General features: G+C 46.7%; 1 protein-coding gene and 2 long non-coding RNA genes across 3 annotated transcripts; 1 reads left to right on the top strand and 2 right to left on the bottom strand.

Moving 5' to 3' along the window:
- The first annotated feature begins 1,414 nt into the window (after positions 1-1,414).
- SYPL1 (synaptophysin like 1) lies at positions 1,415-5,647 on the top strand. Its single transcript, XM_040544620.1, has 5 exons — positions 1,415-1,576; positions 2,291-2,409; positions 2,825-3,029; positions 3,881-4,069; positions 4,927-5,647. The coding sequence occupies exons 1-5, from the start codon at positions 1,508-1,510 to the stop codon at positions 5,053-5,055; spliced, it is 711 nt and encodes a 236-aa protein (XP_040400554.1). The 5' UTR covers positions 1,415-1,507; the 3' UTR covers positions 5,056-5,647.
- Positions 5,648-9,126: 3,479 nt separating this feature from the next.
- On the bottom strand, positions 9,127-10,503 carry LOC121063788. The gene is made up of 2 exons (XR_005816210.1): positions 10,416-10,503; positions 9,127-9,396 (listed from the first exon to the last, which is right to left on the bottom strand). It is a non-coding gene; the product is annotated as an uncharacterized LOC121063788 (long non-coding RNA).
- A 5,418-nt stretch (positions 10,504-15,921) lies between these two features.
- LOC121063787 lies at positions 15,922-17,460 on the bottom strand. Its single transcript, XR_005816209.1, has 2 exons — positions 17,211-17,460; positions 15,922-16,191 (listed from the first exon to the last, which is right to left on the bottom strand). It is a non-coding gene; the product is annotated as an uncharacterized LOC121063787 (long non-coding RNA).
- Positions 17,461-18,827: the final 1,367 nt, after the last annotated feature.

Genomic DNA, 18,827 nt, shown 5'->3' with positions numbered 1-18,827 from the left:
CTAAGACTCAGAGTGTGATGGTTTGTTCTGAGACATTAGCGACTGTAATGCAAATGGAGAGCTGTACAACTAACACAGGAATATTTTATAAGGACTCGACAAGGAAAAAAGAGGGTTTTATTCTTTACAGTAAACAATTAAAAAGAAACAACAGCTGTTCCTGTTCAGGCATATGAAAGACCATCCAGGAGGGCACTTGGCACCCAGCAACACCTATTTGGGCCAACACATGATGTGAGACTGCATATGTGCAGGCCAGGACTGATCCAGTAGCACCTCTCTCCAGGTGCCTCTGCAACCCTGCTCAGCCACTGGCAGTGAAGTCTAACAGCCATATCTTATTCTGTATAGCACCCCCCCAGCTACATTTCCCTGCTATTCCTGGTTTGCTTTGCTGCCATTTCTTTCCTACTTCACTGGATCAGCAACTCCTGGAAGTGTTTGACACTTTATTTCACGAGGAAAAAAGAGCGTGTGGCACTGCAAGGACAGAAAGCAGCACAGGCGAGAAGTGGAGGGAATACAGAAACCAGGAAAGTCCATGAGAAGATTCACCACTGATGTCTGGGCTTCTGTGCATTTGTAAGAAATCAGTGGTATTTTGTTGCAATTATTATTCATAACTGAGAACTTCCTGCACAACAAAAGCTGATGTTTTCAATATTTCTTGTCAAAATATTCAAAATGCCTGCCATCTCCTGGTGCTCACAAAAGGGCAGCAAATGCAGGGAACAATCACGTGAAATGGGGAAAAAAAAAAAAAAGAAAAAAAAAGCGGACAGTATTTTGTGTGCAGTTTGACTTCTCTTGCGTGGGGTACGGTGTGAAAGAGGACAGTGCATGTCAGGCCTGTCTGACTTGGAGAATCAGAGTCACTCAGGTTGGCAGGGACCTCTGGAGATCACCTCACCCAGTCCCCTGCCCAAAGCATGGCTGACTACTCTAATAAGATCTAATAAGATCAGTAAGTCCCAAATCCAGGTATGGCACACAGGGCACTCTGAAGCATGCTTGTCCTTTGGCCACTACCCGTTGTTCCTAATGCATGGCTTGGCCACGAGGACACACAGCCCTGACACCACAGCACTCAGGGCCTCACTGTGGTTTCACCAAACTTCAGCTGAGCACATCCCCCTCGGCCTCCTGGCGTAGTCACTGCTGTCGTATTTCACAAAATGGCCGAAGCTGTTCCTTCCTGTGTCTCTTACTGCACTGCTTCCCCAAGCAGGATCCCCACCTGGAGACAAGGCCCTCCATGGCAACAGCAACCACCCCACACAGCTGAACTTTCCCTCGAATTTGAGGCTGATGGACCCCAGTGTGACATAACAAGGGGCAGGGCCATCCCAGTATGAGGTAACTGGATGGGGCTACCTCCAGCGTGACATAATTGGTGGGGTAGGGTGGGGTGGAGCAGGGCCACTGGCCCTATAAAGGGGTGCCTTAGGGAAGGTGGCCCTGGTGTGGGTTTCTGTGGTTGTTGCAGGCTGCTCTGGTGTCTTTCAGGATGTTTGGTTTGCAGGTGGACATTGGCATGCTGCTGGAGCCCCTGGGCTTCATAAAGGTCCTTCAGTGGGTGAGTGGGGCTGGGAAGGCTCTGGGGGAGGCCTTGTTTCCTTCGTGGGGCTGTTTCTCCTTTTGGCCTGGGCCTCGCTTTGCTCCCGTGCATTAGTGGGGCAGGCCTGATGAGGTGTGTGTTAACAGGCTGCTGGCTCTCTGCTTTGTCTTGCTGCTGGTGGCTGCTCAACAAAGCTGCTCTTCTGGCTGGGAGGGAAGAAAGCAGTTCTGTAGATTAATAGGATTATGTGTTAATTACAAATATTATAGTAACTTGTGCTGCCCAGTGTTGGAATCTTGTGTTCTCCTCACTGGAGGGTTGAGGCTTTGCTAGTGAACAAAGGGAAAGCAAGAGCTAGAGATGCTTCGAGTGTGCAGCTTCCAGCTGCTTTAATGCACAGCTGTGGGTGTCTGAGACTCCTAAAAATGCTTATTAACTGAGAGGTGGTGTGCTGGCTTTTCCTGTAAGCATTCAAATTTTAAAAGGTACTTTGCTATAAAGCTGAGAAAAATGCAAACAAACTTTCAAATTGCCTTACTAGTTATGTTGCTCTCTCTTCTTGGTTATAGAAACTCAACATTTCCATTCCCTCTTGACATCACATAATGCTTTCCCATCACTAGCTTCATCCTTTGCTTACTCTTTCATTAGCTATTTTTGCCAAAAGTTTGGATTTGTTTCATCTGAGCTCTGGTGATGTATACTAATATGGCTACGTGTGAACTTCTGTAGATTTTTTCCATTTTTGCTTTTGCAACCTGCGGAGGCTTTCATGGTGAAACTACCCTTTTAGTTTCCTGTAAGGGTGTGGTGAACAAAACTGTAACAGCTGCTTTTGCATATCCATTCAGGTGAGTGTTATCTCTTCAGTTATTAGTCATTACATGCTGATTATCTTTACTTTCATGTGTCTTTTTCTTCATGATTGCTTACACTGTTAATTCAGATATATAAAGTAAACTCCCCTGACTTTCTCTGTGGCAGCTTTTAAAAAAAAGTGAATATTTAGTTACAACTGCTCAAAGCATTGTGATTTTCAGTGCCCTACAGAAACAAGTAGTTAGAGCGGACAACTGATTCTGTTACTGCCTTAAATTGCTCTGCCTTAAACTATATCCTAGCAGAGTGTAAAAGCTGCAAAATTGATTTAATCAGCAAAACAACACAATCTTAACAGCCTTTTCATCAGTTTGTAGTTTAGAGGCATGACTGTGATGTTTTTGCTGTATAGCAAGCTCTAACCACATGAAGTATCATCTTTTCCAGGCTGAATACTATTGTATTTAATGCACCAGATCCAAAACGCTGTGGTGGTACTTGGACTGACAGCTATCTCGTGGGCAACTTCTCCTCTTCTGCGCAGTTCTTTGTTACACTTGCAGTGTTGGTATTACTCTACTGCATTGCTGCCCTTGTTGTTTACGTTGGATATAAGCATGTGTATCAACACAATAGCAAGTTTCCACTAACTGTAAGTGATACTACAATACTACGATATTTTAATGTCTTCTTTAAAAACATAAAGAGATGGGAAATAGTGCTAACACAAGAATACCTGAATTAATTTATGAATATTCAGTATTTCTGAAAGATAGGTGGAGCTTGAACCAAATGTCTTGCATCAGTGGCTACAGCGCTTTAGCAGAAAATGGAAATCTGTGGCATGTTATCCTGTTACTGAGTCAAAGACTGGAATGAAGTTCATTCTTAAGTGAACAGTGTCTACACACCTTCGTTATCCTGTATTTGAATATACGTTTGGTCTGTAGGGGGAGCCTCTTCTGTTAGTCACTAGGAACTTGCCATCTGTAGAGCACCTGCTGTGCAGATGTGAGTAGCAGAGGGGAAATTGCTATCCTGTGAATTTTACTCACCTTAAATACTGAATCCTTGATCGTCAGGATGAGACATTCCAGAGCATGTCCAAAAATGGATCTTGTGACCTTTCAAGCCAAGCCTTTGCATATCAGCGATCTAGTCTTAAATCATCTGCTTTCTTCTCCCTGTTGGTACCCTAGCTTTGTGAAACTTCAACTTAAACTTTTATAACAAGTGTCAGGCATCTGATTTAGAAACTAACTTCTTCCGAAGGATCAGATTGCTTATGCTTGATAAATACAAAAGGCATACACAGTTCTGTAGTTGATAATCAACAGATTATAACTTGTGTTGTAATTGCAGTACTGTTAATGTCTAAATGTGCTTGGGCTTGTTAGTACTGATGTGGTTATTTTGATATAACTGATATAGTCTCTGCCTTATTTTCTTGTGTACATTCATGCAATTTTTTAAAACCTTATAATGAATGCTTTTCTTCTGTAGGACTTACTTGTCACTGTCATAATAACCTTTCTGTGGCTAGTCAGTACTTCTGCTTGGGCAAAGGCACTTGCTGACATCAAAATATCCACGGGGGCCAGTATTATTTCACAAATTGACTCTTGCAACGCACCAGGAACAACTTGTCACTTTGTTTCTGTGACTAGAATGGGAACTCTGAATGTGTCTGTGGTATGTATTTCTTGCACTGTATGATGTACAATAAATGTGTTACAGAATTAGTCAATAGTACCTGACAATCCTATTCTACTGATATGTGTTGCTTCAACTTAAGATTGCTTTATGGGATATCAGTCATTCAGACCTATTAATACAGTGGCAAACATTGACTGGTATTCCTTATTTTTAAAGGAAACTTCTTCAAGGAAATGAACAGAAATAACTTGCAGGGTCTGTCTTTTAGAATTACTAGATATGATAGTTCCATACACACTTAAGTTGCCATACTATTTCTGTCTCTAGCCTAGAGCGCCTTCATATGTTGCTCAGCCACCCAAATGGCTTGCTGACTTATGTAAGTACGGAGGAAACATTATGCTTCCTGCTCTCCATTTGGTGCTGAGCCTAGCTTTTTTTTTAAGTGCATGAACTTTTGTGAACTTTCACACATTAGAGGTTCCTTCATAAGACAAAGATTGGTATGGAGTGCTCATTCATAGACAGAACTCTTCCTCACAGCAGGGCAAATGAGGCTCACTGTATGATTCTCCTAGTAAATTCTGCTCTTTAGAACTGTTATAATTTGTTGGCCCAATAATCAATCGTGCTCTGCATATGCAGGGGTACTGAGGGACTGAAGAAAACTTGTAGAACTTTGTCCTTTGTATGGAATAAGTTGACTATCTGACTCTTTTTTAAGTCTATTTAAAATACCCTGTAATACTTGAAAGCATGTGCCAGTGTCTCCTCCCAGTTAGAGGTTCCAGAGATAGCTATTGTTTCTGGCTTGTTTTGAAGTCATATTCTGTGTTCTTGATGTGTGGGAGTTCTTTTAAGCCTAAACTCACCTTTTTTCTCTTAACTTACAGGTATTTGGCTTACTTAATATGGTTTTGTGGGGAGGAAATATTTGGTTTGTATACAAGGACACCAACTTGCACAACCAGTCAAACAAAATTTCTCAAGTTGCAGGAATGTATCCAGCTCAAAGAATATGAAAGCGAGATGATACCTTGAAGTGCTTCTACCTTCACATCGCATTGCCAAGAGCATGAAGCTATTAGGATTTCTTCCGGTAATAACTGATAGTACAAAATGGAAGTCTGCACAGAGTATTAGCTTGACATAAGGTCTTTGAAATTTCAGCTGAAATGTTATCTTGAAATATATTTTATGCCTTAACAAAAAGCTGCACAACTTTGTACAAATCTCTGAAGAGCAAGATGTTGAGGTTACTGATGTTTTGGGGAGAGTTCTTATATTACCCACATAGGAGGGATGGGTAAGGAGCAACTGCATTTGGGTTACGCCTGCAACCTATTTACTTCTAATAAGCCTTTAATGAAAATGAAATGTAAATGTAACTAGGGCGTGTGAAATTCCAATGAAAATGTAGTTCAGCTGCCTCCTCTGATTGGTACCTTGCAAAAACCATAGGAGTAAAACTTGTAGCTTTGTCATGGTTGTAGTCATCATACATGGGTTTGCAGATGGTCTAGGTTACTGTATCAAATCTGTCAACCAGTCTCACTAGAAGGGTGTTATTTCTGTGTTTAATATGTTACTATTAAATAGCTTGGGATAAGAAGACAGCTGAGTTTCAATAGAAGATCATTTCTCAAAGATTATGTATGTGCAATAGCTGACATTAAAACAAAGTATGGTTCAACACTTCCACAAATACTAATATGTTCTAATACTAATACTTCACAATGCTAATATATTAGCTTGTGAACATGTTCTAATAGCTAATGTTGAGGTTTCTAGGAATAAAGAAACTCATTGTGTGGACAGTCTTTGTATCTCAAACAGGACTACAGTTACCTGAATATCATAGAATATCCTGAGTTGGAAGGGACCCATAAGCATCATCAAGTCCAACTCCTGGCACCGCACAGGTCTGCCCAAAAGTTTAGACCATGTGACTAAGTGCACAGTCCAATCTCCTCTTAAATTCAGAGAGGCTTGGTGCAGTGACTACTTCACTGGGGAGCCTGTTCCAGTGTGCAACCACCCTCTCGGTGAAGAACCTCTTCCTGCTGTCCAGCCTAAACTTCCCCTGCCTCAGCTTCACACCATTCCAGTGGGTCCTGTCACTGGTGATAACTGAGAATAGGTCACCTGCCTCTCCACTCCCTCTTGCAAGGAAGCTGTAGACTGCGATGAGGTCCCCCCTCAGCCTCCTCTTCTCTGGGCTGAACAGGCCCAGTGACCTCAGCTGCTCCTCATATGTCTTCCCCTCTAGGCCCTTCACCATCTTCATCGCCCTCCTCTGGACACTCTCCAACAGTTTAATGTCCTTTTTGTACTATGGTGCCCAGAACTGCACACAGTACTTAAGGTGAGGCTGCACCAGCACAGAGTAGAGCGGGGCAATCACTTCCCTTGACTGACTAGCAATGCCGTGCTTGATGCACCCCAGGATATGGTTGGCCCTCCTGGTGGCTGCCAGGGCACACTGCTGGCTCATACTCAACTTGCTGTCAACCACAACCCCCAGGTCCCTCTCTGCAGGGCTGCTCTCCAGCGTCTCGTCGCCCAGTCTGTACGTATAGCCAGGGTTGCCCCGTCCCAGGTGCAGGACCTGGCACTTGCTTTTGTTAAACTTCATGTGGTTGGTGATCGCCCAGCTCTCCAATCTGTCCAGATCTCTCTGCAAGGCGTTTCCACCCTCATCCGAGTCCACAACTCCTCCAAGTTTGGTGTCGTCAGCAAATTTGCTCAAAACACCTTCTAGTCCTACATCCAAATCGTTTATAAAAACATTGAAGAGGACTGGCCCTAAAAGGGAGCCTTGAGGGACCCCACTAGTGACCATCCGCCAGCCAGATGTGGCCTCATTTACCACAACCCTTTGAGCCCTGCCCGTCAGCCAATTGCTCACCCATCGTATGATGTTTTTGTTTAGCTGTATCCTGGACATTTTGTCCAGTAGGATCCTATGGGAAACCGTGTCAAAAGCTTGGCTGAAGTCCAAAAAGATCACATCAGCTGTTTTCCCTTGATCGACTGGATGGGTAATCTTATCATAAAAGGAAATCAAATTTGTTAGGCAGGACCTACCCCTCATGAACCCATGTTGGCTGGGACCAATGACTGCATTGTCCCCCAGGTGCGCTTCAATAACTTCAAGGATCATCCTCTCCATAATTTTACCAGGCACTGACATGAGACTGACAGGCCTGTAATTGCTACGGTCTTCTTTCTTAACCTTCTTGAAAATTGGCACAACATTTGCCAGCTTCTAGTCCAATGGGACCTCACCAGATTCTCAAGATTGTTGAAAAATGATTGAGAGAGGTCCCACGATGACATCTGCCAGATCTTTAAGCACCCCGGGACGAATCCCATCCGGACCCATGGACTTGTATGGATTCAGGTGGAGCAGCAAATCCCGTTCAGGGTCGATTGGGAGTTTGTCATTCCCACTGTCATGGTCCTGCAGCTCAGGGTACCCTGGGTCCCGAAGCCCATCATCAGCGTTGAAGAGAGAGGCGAAGAAGGTGTTAAACGTCTCTGCTTTGCCTATGTCATTGTCTGTGAGGAGACCCTCCCCATCTACTAGCGTACCTATGTTTTCTTTGGTTCTCTTTTTTCTGTTCACATATCTAAAAAACCCTTTTTTATTGTCTCCCACAGACATGGCCAGCTTCAACTCTAGTTGGGCTTTGGCCACACGAATTTTCTCCCTACAAACACGAACAGCATCCCTATATTCCTTCATCCTTCATACGACCCAGTCTTTGATACTGTTCAGTTTATTTACACTTATTTGGAGCATTACTTGAGTCTTCTTGCGGACAGCCATGTTGTGGTGGTTTTACATGGGTGGGCAGCTGAGCATCACCCCAGTTGCTCTCTCACCCCCCTTCCTCAGAAGGAAAGGGGGAAAAAATACAATGATAAGGACTCGAGGGTTGAGATAAAGATGGGGAGATCACTCAGCAATCATTGTGATGGTCAAAGCAGACTCAGAGTGGGGAGATAGCTTGTTAGTAATAAGCAATAAACTTTACTAAAGAAGTGAGAAAGGAAAGAAACCGAAAACACAAAACACCTTCCCCTCCCCATCCACCCTCTTCCACCTCCTTTCCCTGAGCAGTGTGGGGGAATGGGGTTTGTGGTCAGTTTATAGCACTTTGTCTCCACTGCTCCTTCTCGGTCACTCTCATCCCCTGTGCTGTGGGGTCCCTCCCACAGGATGCTGTCCTTGCCAAACTGATCTGGTGTGGGCTTCCCACAGGCAGCAGCTCTTCAACAACTGCTCCAGATATGGGTCCATACCACGGGGTCCATCCCCCAGGAGCAAACTGCTCCAGCACGGGTCCCCCACGGGCTGCAGCTCCCCCCAGGCCCCCTGCTCCTGCGTGGGCTCCTCTCCACGGGCTGCAGCTCCGGCCCGGGGCCTGCTCCTGCGGGGGTTCTCCATGGGCCGCAGCCTCCTCCAGGCCACATCCACCTGCTCCACCAGGGGCTCCTCCACGGGCTGCAGCGTGGAGATCTGCTCCATGTGGGACCCATGGGCTGCAGGGGGACAGCCTGCTCCACCAGGGGCCTCTCCACAGGCCGCAGGAGAACTGCTGCTGCGTGACTGGAGCACCTCCTGCCCACCTGCTGCACTGACCTTGGGGGCTGCAGGGCTGGTCCTCACTCCGTGCTCTCCCAGCTGCTGTTCCACAGAAGTTTTTTTCCCTTTCTTAAATCTGCTCTCACAGAGGCGCAAAAAACATCGCTTACTGGCCCGGCTCTGGCCAGCGGCAGGGCCCTTACCTGACATGGGGCAGCTTCTGGATTCTTCTCGTAGAAGCGACTCCTATGGCCCCCTGCTACCAAAACCTTGCCACGTAAACCCACTACAGTATTGACTGTTACGCTTTAGTGAGAGTAATGTACATCAAGCGAAGCTTCTGATGCCCACACCAAGCTTATCTGGCTGACCACACTGGTCTGCATGAAGCAGAATATGTTCTACCTCCTTTTTCCACGCTTTCCGCTTTAAATCAGCACCTATGGCATTCTTGATATCGTCCCTTCACCCAAGAAATTCACAGTAAACTCCTTTCTATTGGGTTTCACAAGTAATTTTAATAATTAAAAGTTTCACAGGTTTAATTTTAACAATTAAATAATTCACAATTTTAATTCCAATAATTAAAAAATAAACGTATCAACAATAACTGCTTCATTCAGAGGAAGGGCAATTTCCACAGGGTGCGCTATCCCAGCAGGCCACTAGATGGTACGACAGGATTCTGTCTGCACGACTGCAGCCACCCAGCGCTCCCAGGCAAAATCCTCCCGTCAGCAGCTAACATTCTTCTGGCTGAAGATTTGTAACTCTGCAATGAGATTTAGAAATTTTAATACACGTGCATTCATCAACACTTTTGTCGTTTACAGTTAATTGCTATGTTCCAGAGCTCCATCTTCAGCGGTGACTTTCTGAGGTGCGTTCACAGAACGCTTCACATAGCAGCATACTGCACAGACTGTCTCACAGCTGCCTGCTTAACACCTACAAAATGATGAGCTATGAAAATTAAGCTACAGGATTCACGTGTAGATTGTGATCCCACGTGGAAATCGCACTGCCTGAGAGTCAAGAGCAGCTATGAGAAACTTCTGCTCTGGAGCATCCTCCAGAGGAGCCACCACATCTCTGGGCCTTCCTTGCCCTTTGGAAATGTACAGAGAAAGGTGGGGGGTAGGTTCTTTTTCTGCAGTGGACTTTTCCATTGCTTTTAAACAGTTTTGCGGTTTACCTGCTTAAATTCATCCTTGCAGAGATTTGATTCAGAATTGGTTTCAGCTTATGAAATTAGCCTTATGGAAGCACCATCTATATTTAATATGTTTGATACCACTTTGGAATGCAAACCACTAGCAAAAATGTTCCAAAATACTTTTAACCCCAGTGGAGAGATAAGTTATATGGAGTGAAAAATTAAGAGCCTTTTACAATTTTGAATTAATGAGCCCATAGCTAGAACACGGTATACAGTTCAGAGTACTTCCATACCTGGTATGTGACACCTGAAAATACTTTAACAGGGATTGATTTCAGCACCAGAACCACAAATTACTGTCATTCCTTTACAACATCAGTCAATAAAATACCTTATGAAGTCAAGCTGTAATTGCTAATTAATTCCGGAACCCTAACTGTAAATTCTAACTAACGAAGTAACAAATTTTATTGTCTTAGACCTTACATTTGAGGTTCTCAGATAGCCTCCTGCGCTCAGCGCAGGACAGGAAAGGAGGGCTCAAACAACACTTGAAAGTTCACAGGTCTTGTATGGGTGGCAAGCAAAAGGCAAGCAGGGGCCAGCTGCACTAATGTACCTACACTTCCTACCTGTGGTAAGTCCACAGTCACTCCTCTCAACTCCATCCACGGCTGAACATCATCCTTCTCAGGCTGTCCCTTGATGGTCTGCCCCCATTTTCTTTTATGAGTGGGCGTCTGCTCATGACCTGGACATGAATCATCTTATTTCGCACCTCGATGGTCCTCACTGACATTGTTGGTGGGCATCTGTCAGTGGCCTGGACATTGTTCTTCTCAGGCTCAACTCTGATGCCTTGCGCCAGTGCTGTTGGTGGGTATCTGTACCAAACTGCCACCATTTTGTTAACATCAACCCACGCCCTGATGGTCCGCAAAAACTTTGTCAGTGGGTCCAGTTTCATTTGTGCATCATCCACCTTCTGACGCTTATTGGAGGGTTGGTTGTCAAGGTCATCCATTTCTTCTGTGTATTTCCTTTTCCTCCCCAGCCGCACCATCTCATCCAGCCTTGGACGCTTTTTGGGCGGTTGGCCATCAAGGTCCTCCATTTCTTCTGTGTATTTCCTCTTCCTTTTCAGCCGCTCCATCTCATCCAGCCTTGGACGCTTTTTGGGGGGTTGGCCATCAAGGTCCTCCATTTCTTCTGTGTATTTCCTCTTCCTTTTCAGCCGCTCCATCTCATCCAGCCTGGGACGCTTACGAGGGGGTTGGTTGTTGAGGTCTTTCATTTTTTCTGTGTATTTCCTCTTCCGTCCCAGACGGATCATTGGATTCATCCTTTGGGCTTTGCAGCGCACTGCCCAAAGCCACCAAAGGCTGGCAGTCCCTGCCTGATTTCCCTGCATAGGTTACTGTCCGAATGCCCTTCGAGTCTCTCCGTGGCACTCCAGGCGCAGGAAGCTTCCGGACTAGTTGCTGGCACTTTGGCAACCCCTTTATTAAGGTGGGGGCAAGATGACCTCATAGAGAGGTGACATGACGTTTAAAGAGGCTTTCCCTCTTTCCTCACACCTCATTAAAATGTTTGCCCTGGTGCTGGCAACTACTCACCGAGCTTCTCGCTCCCAGAGTGCCAGGGAGACACTTGAAGGGCCCAGCTTCATGGGAGCCACTGCACAGGGCTCTTGTGTGAGCCCACCACAGGGACGCCAAGGCCAGGGCGGCCTGTGGGACTGGGTCTGCAGTCAGAGGCCAAGATGACTGATGGGCCCTTGCTGTCTCCAGCTCCTCCTATCTTCAGCGGTCGGAGGCATGGCTGAAGACAGAGGCAGCTCCACCCCCACTGCCCCTTTCTGCTGCTCAGAGAAGAATGTGAGGCCCAGGAGAGAAGCGGAGGGAGACTACTTGGGCTAGGTCCCTCAGTGCTCCCTCAGGAGGCCTCATCAGGCCCATCCTGTTCTGTGCTAGTTAGATATCTCCGTTTGGTGATAAAACCAGACCTGGCAGGATTTGGGAACTTAATTAACTTTTGTGAAACATTTAGGTAATAGTAGGCCTATGAAGAGTTGGAAACCTGGGCTTACAATGCACAAGTCTTACGATCTTGTTTACTTTTAAGCGGTTATGCTTAAAATCAGTGGATGTACGAGCAATACACGCAATGTATTTTGATTTCAAGAACTTCATGCAATATGTTCTGGATTTCTGCAATTAAAAAGGAGTTTGAATGATCTTTATTAGGAAGTTTATGGCATAACATGAAAATAAACACATGCCCTAATGAATCAAAATGGATTAAGTTATGGAGAAGTTTGCACAGGATTTTATTAGACCCAGTTTCATTGAATATTTTCAATGAAAATAGAAGAAGATTAGAAGGGCAATTCCCCCGCTCTACTTTTTGATGTGGAGAACCAGGGTTGAGGCTGTTACATTCTGATGTGGTGTTTCCTGTGATATCTGTGGCAGGGTTCAGAAAGGAGCTGTATTGCATTTACGTGGCAAGGTTTTGGTAGCAGGGGGCTGCCGGGGTGGCCTCTGTGAGAAGAGTCCAGAAGCTGCCCCACGTTAGATAAGGGCCAGTTCCAGCTGGCTCCAAAGAGACCCGCTGCTGGCCAGAGTCAAGCCATGAGCAATGCTGGTTGGACCTCTGGGAGAGCAGATTTAAGAAAGAAAAAAATAAAATAAAAAAATAAAAATAAAATAAAAATAAAATAAAAAAATAAAAAAATAAAAATAAAAATAAAAAAAATAGAAATAAAAATAAAAATAAAAATAAAAAACCTTCTGGGCAACAGCAGCTGGGAGAGTGAGGAGTGGTAAACTGCCCTGCAGTCACCAAGGTCAGTGAATAAGGAGGGGGAGAATCCATCAGTCCATTTCTTGGGTGGCGTGGTCTGCACCAACTTTGTTGGTGGGCGTCTGCCCAAGTCCTGGATGTTGTTCTCCTCAGCCGAGCCCCCGATGGTCTGCTCCCATGTTTTCAGTGGGTTCCCAACCATCGTTTCCCCATCATCCATCTATGGACACCTTCTGGGGGGTTGACCGTTGAGGGCATCTATTTCTTGGGTGGATTTCCTCTTTGTCCCTAGTAGCACAATTTCAGCCATCTTTTGACACTTTACAGGGTGATTGGCCATGGAGGTCATCCACTTCTTGGGTGGACTCCCTCTTCCTCCTGAGCCACACCATTTCATCCAGCGCTGGATGCTTACCGGGGGGGTTGGCCGTCGAGGCCATCCATTTCTTGTGTGCATTTCCTCTTCAGTCCCAGACGGATCATTACATCCGTCCTTTGGCCTTTGCAGCGCACCACCCAAAGGCTGGCAGTCCCTGCCTGATTTCCCTGCACCGTGTCTACTCCAAGTCTCCTTGAATTCCAGGCACTAGGAACTTGGCAAGAGGTTGCCAGCTACAGGGCAGCCCTTTTTATGAGGTGGGTGCCAGCATACACTGAGGTGGCACGAGAGTAGGTGGCAGCTGACATCACAGGAGGCCCCTTCGTGGCAGAGGGGGCAGATACTGAGTACACCCAGCATCGTTTTGCTCATCCTTACCACAGATCTTAGAAACAGTCTTCTCCACTTCATCTCTTTCATTTGCTCCTTATGTTGCTCTTGAAGGAACTGAGCGGATTCTGACAGAGCTGAAATTGGTTGTGCTACTGTTGTATTTGATCCATTCTGCTCATGCCTTTCACCTTGCCTGATGGCTGCAGATGGGTCCCTCCTGTTTCAAGGGGGGGAACAGATCCTAGCCCAGGAGCTGGCAGGGCTCATTGGGAGGGCTTTAAACTAGGTATGAAGGGGGATGGGGATGAAATGAGGCTCAATAGAGATGATCCTGGAGTACATGGAAAACAGCTTCCTGACTCAGCTGGTTTGCTGAGAAGGACTACCTACCAGAGAAGGACTGGTGGGAGATGTGGTGGTCGGGAGCTACCTTGGTCAGAGTGACCACAAAATGGTAGAGTTCTCTGTTCTTGGTGAAGTCAGGAGGGGCGTCAGTTAAACTGCTACCCTGGACTTCCGGAGGGCAGACTTTAAGCTGTTCAAGACACTGGTAGGAAGGGTCCCTTGGGAGTCAGTCCTGAAGGGCAGAGGGGTCCAGGAAGGCTGGATGCTCCTCAAGAAGGAAGTCTTAAAAGTGCGGGAGCAGGCTGTCCCTGTGTGCTGTAAATGAGCTGGCGGGGAAGAAGACCAGCGTGGCTGAACAGGGAAATTTTGCTGAGTGTCCAGGAGAAAAAGAGAGTTTACGTCTGGTGGAAGAAGGGACAGGCAACTCGGGGAGAGTACAAGGAAGTTGCCAGCATACGCAGAGAAAAAAATCAGGAAGGCTAAAGCCGAGCACGAGCTCAGCCTGGCCCGTGGCTTGGACAGGTACACTCTTTGCTGGGTTAAAAACTGGCTGGATGGCCGGGCCCAGTGAGTGGTGGTGAATGGAGTGAAATCCAGCTGGCGACCGCTCATGAGTGGTGTTGGGGCCCATCCTCTTTCACATCTTTGTTGATGATTTGGATGAGGGAATTGAGTGCACCCTCAGAATGTTTGCAGATGACACCAATTTGGGGGGAAGTATTGATCTGCCGGAAGGGATGAAGGCCCTGCAGAGGGACCTAGACAGGCTGGATCGATGGGCAGAGGCCAATGGGATGAGGTTCACTTTCACAAATACTTTGGACACCCAAGCTAATGTGTTCTAATAGCTAATGGCAGGGTTTCTATGAATGAAGAAACTCATTGTGTGGACAGTCTTTGTATCTGAAAGAACAGGAATACAGTTACCTGAATATGACCCAGTCTTTGATACTGTTCAGTTTATTTACACTTATTTGGAGCATTACTTGAGTCTTCTTGTGGACAGCCATATTGTGGTGGTTTTACATGGGTGGGCAGCTGAGCATCACCCCAGTTGCTCTCTCACCCCCCTTCCTCAGAAGGAAAGGGGGAAAAAATACAATGATAAGGACTCGAGGGTTGAGATAAAGATGGGGCGATCACTCAGCAATCATTATGATGGTCAAAGCAGACTCAGAGTGGGGAGATAGCTTGTTAGTAATAAGCAATAAACTTTACTAAAGAAGTGAGAAACAAAGGAAAGAAACCGAAAACACAAAACACCTTCCCCTCCCCATCCACCCTCTTCCACCTCCTTTCCCTGAGCAGTGTGGGGGAATGGGGTTTGTGGTCAGTTTATAGCACTTTGTCTCCACTGCTCCTTCTTGGTCACTCTCATCCCCTGTGCTGTGGGGTCCCTCCCACAGGATGCTGTCCTTGCCAAACTGATCTGGCGTGGGCTTCCCACAGGCAGCAGCTCTTCAACAACTGCTCCAGATATGGGTCCATACCACGGGGTCCATCCCCCAGGAGCAAACTGCTCCAGCACGGGTCCCCCACGGGCGGCAGCTCCCCCCAGGCCCCCTGCTCCTGCGTGGGCTCCTCTCCACGGGCTGCAGCTCCGGCCCGGGGCCTGCTCCTGCGGGGGTTCTCCATGGGCCGCAGCCTCCTCCAGGCCACATCCACCTGCTCCACCGGGGGCTCCTCCATGGGCTGCAGCGTGGAGATCTGCTCCATGTGGGACCCATGGGCTGCAGGGGGACAGCCTGCTCCACCAGGGGCCTCTCCACAGGCCGCAGGAGAACTGCTGCTGCGTGACTGGAGCACCTCCTGCCCTCCTGCTGCACTGACCTTGGGGGCTGCAGGGCTGGTCCTCACTCCGTGCTCTCCCAGCTGCTGTTCCACAGAAGTTTTTTTCCCTTTCTTAAATCTGCTCTCACAGAGGCGCAAAAAACATCGCTTACTGGCCCGGCTCTGGCCAGCGGCAGGGCCCTTACCTGACATGGGGCAGCTTCTGGATTCTTCTCGTAGAAGCGACTCCTATGGCCCCCTGCTACCAAAACCTTGCCACGTAAACCCACTACAGTATTGACTGTTACGCTTTAGTGAGAGTAATGTACATCAAGCGAAGCTTCTGATGCCCACACCAAGCTTATCTGGCTGACCACACTGGTCTGCATGAAGCAGAATATGTTCTACCTCCTTTTTTCCACGCTTTCCGCTTTAAATCAGCACCTATGGCATTCTTGATATCGTCCCTTCACCCAAGAAATTCACAGTAAACTCCTTTCTATTGGGTTTCACAAGTAATTTTAATAATTAAAAGTTTCACAGGTTTAATTTTAACAATTAAATAATTCACAATTTTAATTCCAATAATTAAAAAATAAACGTATCAACAATAACTGCTTCATTCAGAGGAAGGGCAATTTCCACAGGGTGCGCTATCCCAGCAGGCCACTAGATGGTACGACAGGATTCTGTCTGCACGACTGCAGCCACCCAGCGCTCCCAGGCAAAATCCTCCCGTCAGCAGCTAACATTCTTCTGGCTGAAGATTTGTAACTCTGCAATGAGATTTAGAAATTTTAATACACGTGCATTCATCAACACTTTTGTCGTTTACAGTTAATTGCTATGTTCCAGAGCTCCATCTTCAGCGGTGACTTTCTGAGGTGCGTTCACAGAACGCTTCACATAGCAGCATACTGCACAGACTGTCTCACAGCTGCCTGCTTAACACCTACAAAATGATGAGCTATGAAAATTAAGCTACAGGATTCACGTGTAGATTGTGATCCCACGTGGAAATCGCACTGCCTGAGAGTCAAGAGCAGCTATGAGAAACTTCTGCTCTGGAGCATCCTCCAGAGGAGCCACCACATCTCTGGGCCTTCCTTGCCCTTTGGAAATGTACAGAGAAAGGTGGGGGGTAGGTTCTTTTTCTGCAGTGGACTTTTCCATTGCTTTTAAACAGTTTTGCGGTTTACCTGCTTAAATTCATCCTTGCAGAGATTTGATTCAGAATTGGTTTCAGCTTATGAAATTAGCCTTATGGAAGCACCATCTATATTTAATATGTTTGATACCACTTTGGAATGCAAACCACTAGCAAAAATGTTCCAAAATACTTTTAACCCCAGTGGAGAGATAAGTTATATGGAGTGAAAAATTAAGAGCCTTTTACAATTTTGAATTAATGAGCCCATAGCTAGAACACGGTATACAGTTCAGAGTACTTCCATACCTGGTATGTGACACCTGAAAATACTTTAACAGGGATTGATTTCAGCACCAGAACCACAAATTACTGTCATTCCTTTACAACATCAGTCAATAAAATACCTTATGAAGTCAAGCTGTAATTGCTAATTAATTCCGGAACCCTAACTGTAAATTCTAACTAACGAAGTAACAAATTTTATTGTCTTAGACCTTACATTTGAGGTTCTCAGATAGCCTCCTGCGCTCAGCGCAGGACAGGAAAGGAGGGCTCAAACAACACTTGAAAGTTCACAGGTCTTGTATGGGTGGCAAGCAAAAGGCAAGCAGGGGCCAGCTGCACTAATGTACCTACACTTCCTACCTGTGGTAAGTCCACAGTCACTCCTCTCAACTCCATCCACGGCTGAACATCATCCTTCTCAGGCTGTCCCTTGATGGTCTGCCCCCATTTTCTTTTATGAGTGGGCGTCTGCTCATGACCTGGACATGAATCATCTTATTTCGCACCTCGATGGTCCTCACTGACATTGTTGGTGGGCATCTGTCAGTGGCCTGGACATTGTTCTTCTCAGGCTCAACTCTGATGCCTTGCGCCAGTGCTGTTGGTGGGTATCTGTACCAAACTGCCACCATTTTGTTAACATCAACCCACGCCCTGATGGTCCGCAAAAACTTTGTCAGTGGGTCCAGTTTCATTTGTGCATCATCCACCTTCTGACGCTTATTGGAGGGTTGGTTGTCAAGGTCATCCATTTCTTCTGTGTATTTCCTTTTCCTCCCCAGCCGCACCATCTCATCCAGCCTTGGACGCTTTTTGGGCGGTTGGCCATCAAGGTCCTCCATTTCTTCTGTGTATTTCCTCTTCCTTTTCAGCCGCTCCATCTCATCCAGCCTTGGACGCTTTTTGGGGGGTTGGCCATCAAGGTCCTCCATTTTTTCTGTGTATTTCCTCTTCCTTTTCAGCCGCTCCATCTCATCCAGCCTGGGACGCTTACGAGGGGGTTGGTTGTTGAGGTCTTTCATTTTTCTGTGTATTTCCTCTTCCGTCCCAGACGGATCATTGGATTCATCCTTTGGGCTTTGCAGCGCACTGCCCAAAGCCACCAAAGGCTGGCAGTCCCTGCCTGATTTCCCTGCATAGGTTACTGTCCGAATGCCCTTCGAGTCTCTCCGTGGCACTCCAGGCGCAGGAAGCTTCCGGACTAGTTGCTGGCACTTTGGCAACCCCTTTATTAAGGTGGGGGCAAGATGACCTCATAGAGAGGTGACATGACGTTTAAAGAGGCTTTCCCTCTTTCCTCACACCTCATTAAAATGTTTGCCCTGGTGCTGGCAACTACTCACCGAGCTTCTCGCTCCCGGAGTGCCAGGGAGACACTTGAAGGGCCCAGCTTCATGGGAGCCACTGCACAGGGCTCTTGTGTGAGCCCACCACAGGGACGCCAAGGCCAGGGCGGCCTGTGGGACTGGGTCTGCAGTCAGAGGCCAAGATGACTGATGGGCCCTTGCTGTCTCCAGCTCCTCCTATCTTCAGCGGTCGGAGGCATGGCTGAAGACAGAGGCAGCTCCACCCCCACTGCCCCTTTCTGCTGCTCAGAGAAGAATGTGAGGCCCAGGAGAGAAGCGGAGGGAGACTACTTGGGCTAGGTCCCTCAGTGCTCCCTCAGGAGGCCTCATCAGGCCCATCCTGTTCTGTGCTAGTTAGATATCTCCGTTTGGTGATAAAACCAGACCTGGCAGGATTTGGGAACTTAATTAACTTTTGTGAAACATTTAGGTAATAGTAGGCCTATGAAGAGTTGGAAACCTGGGCTTACAATGCACAAGTCTTACGATCTTGTTTACTTTTAAGCGGTTATGCTTAAAATCAGTGGATGTACGAGCAATACACGCAATGTATTTTGATTTCAAGAACTTCATGCAATATGTTCTGGATTTCTGCAATTAAAAAGGAGTTTGAATGATCTTTATTAGGAAG

This window comes from Cygnus olor, chromosome 1 (genome assembly GCF_009769625.2).
Source record: "Cygnus olor isolate bCygOlo1 chromosome 1, bCygOlo1.pri.v2, whole genome shotgun sequence".
Lineage (NCBI taxonomy): Eukaryota > Metazoa > Chordata > Aves > Anseriformes > Anatidae > Cygnus > Cygnus olor.
This window is presented reverse-complemented; position numbering and strand designations above follow the sequence as displayed.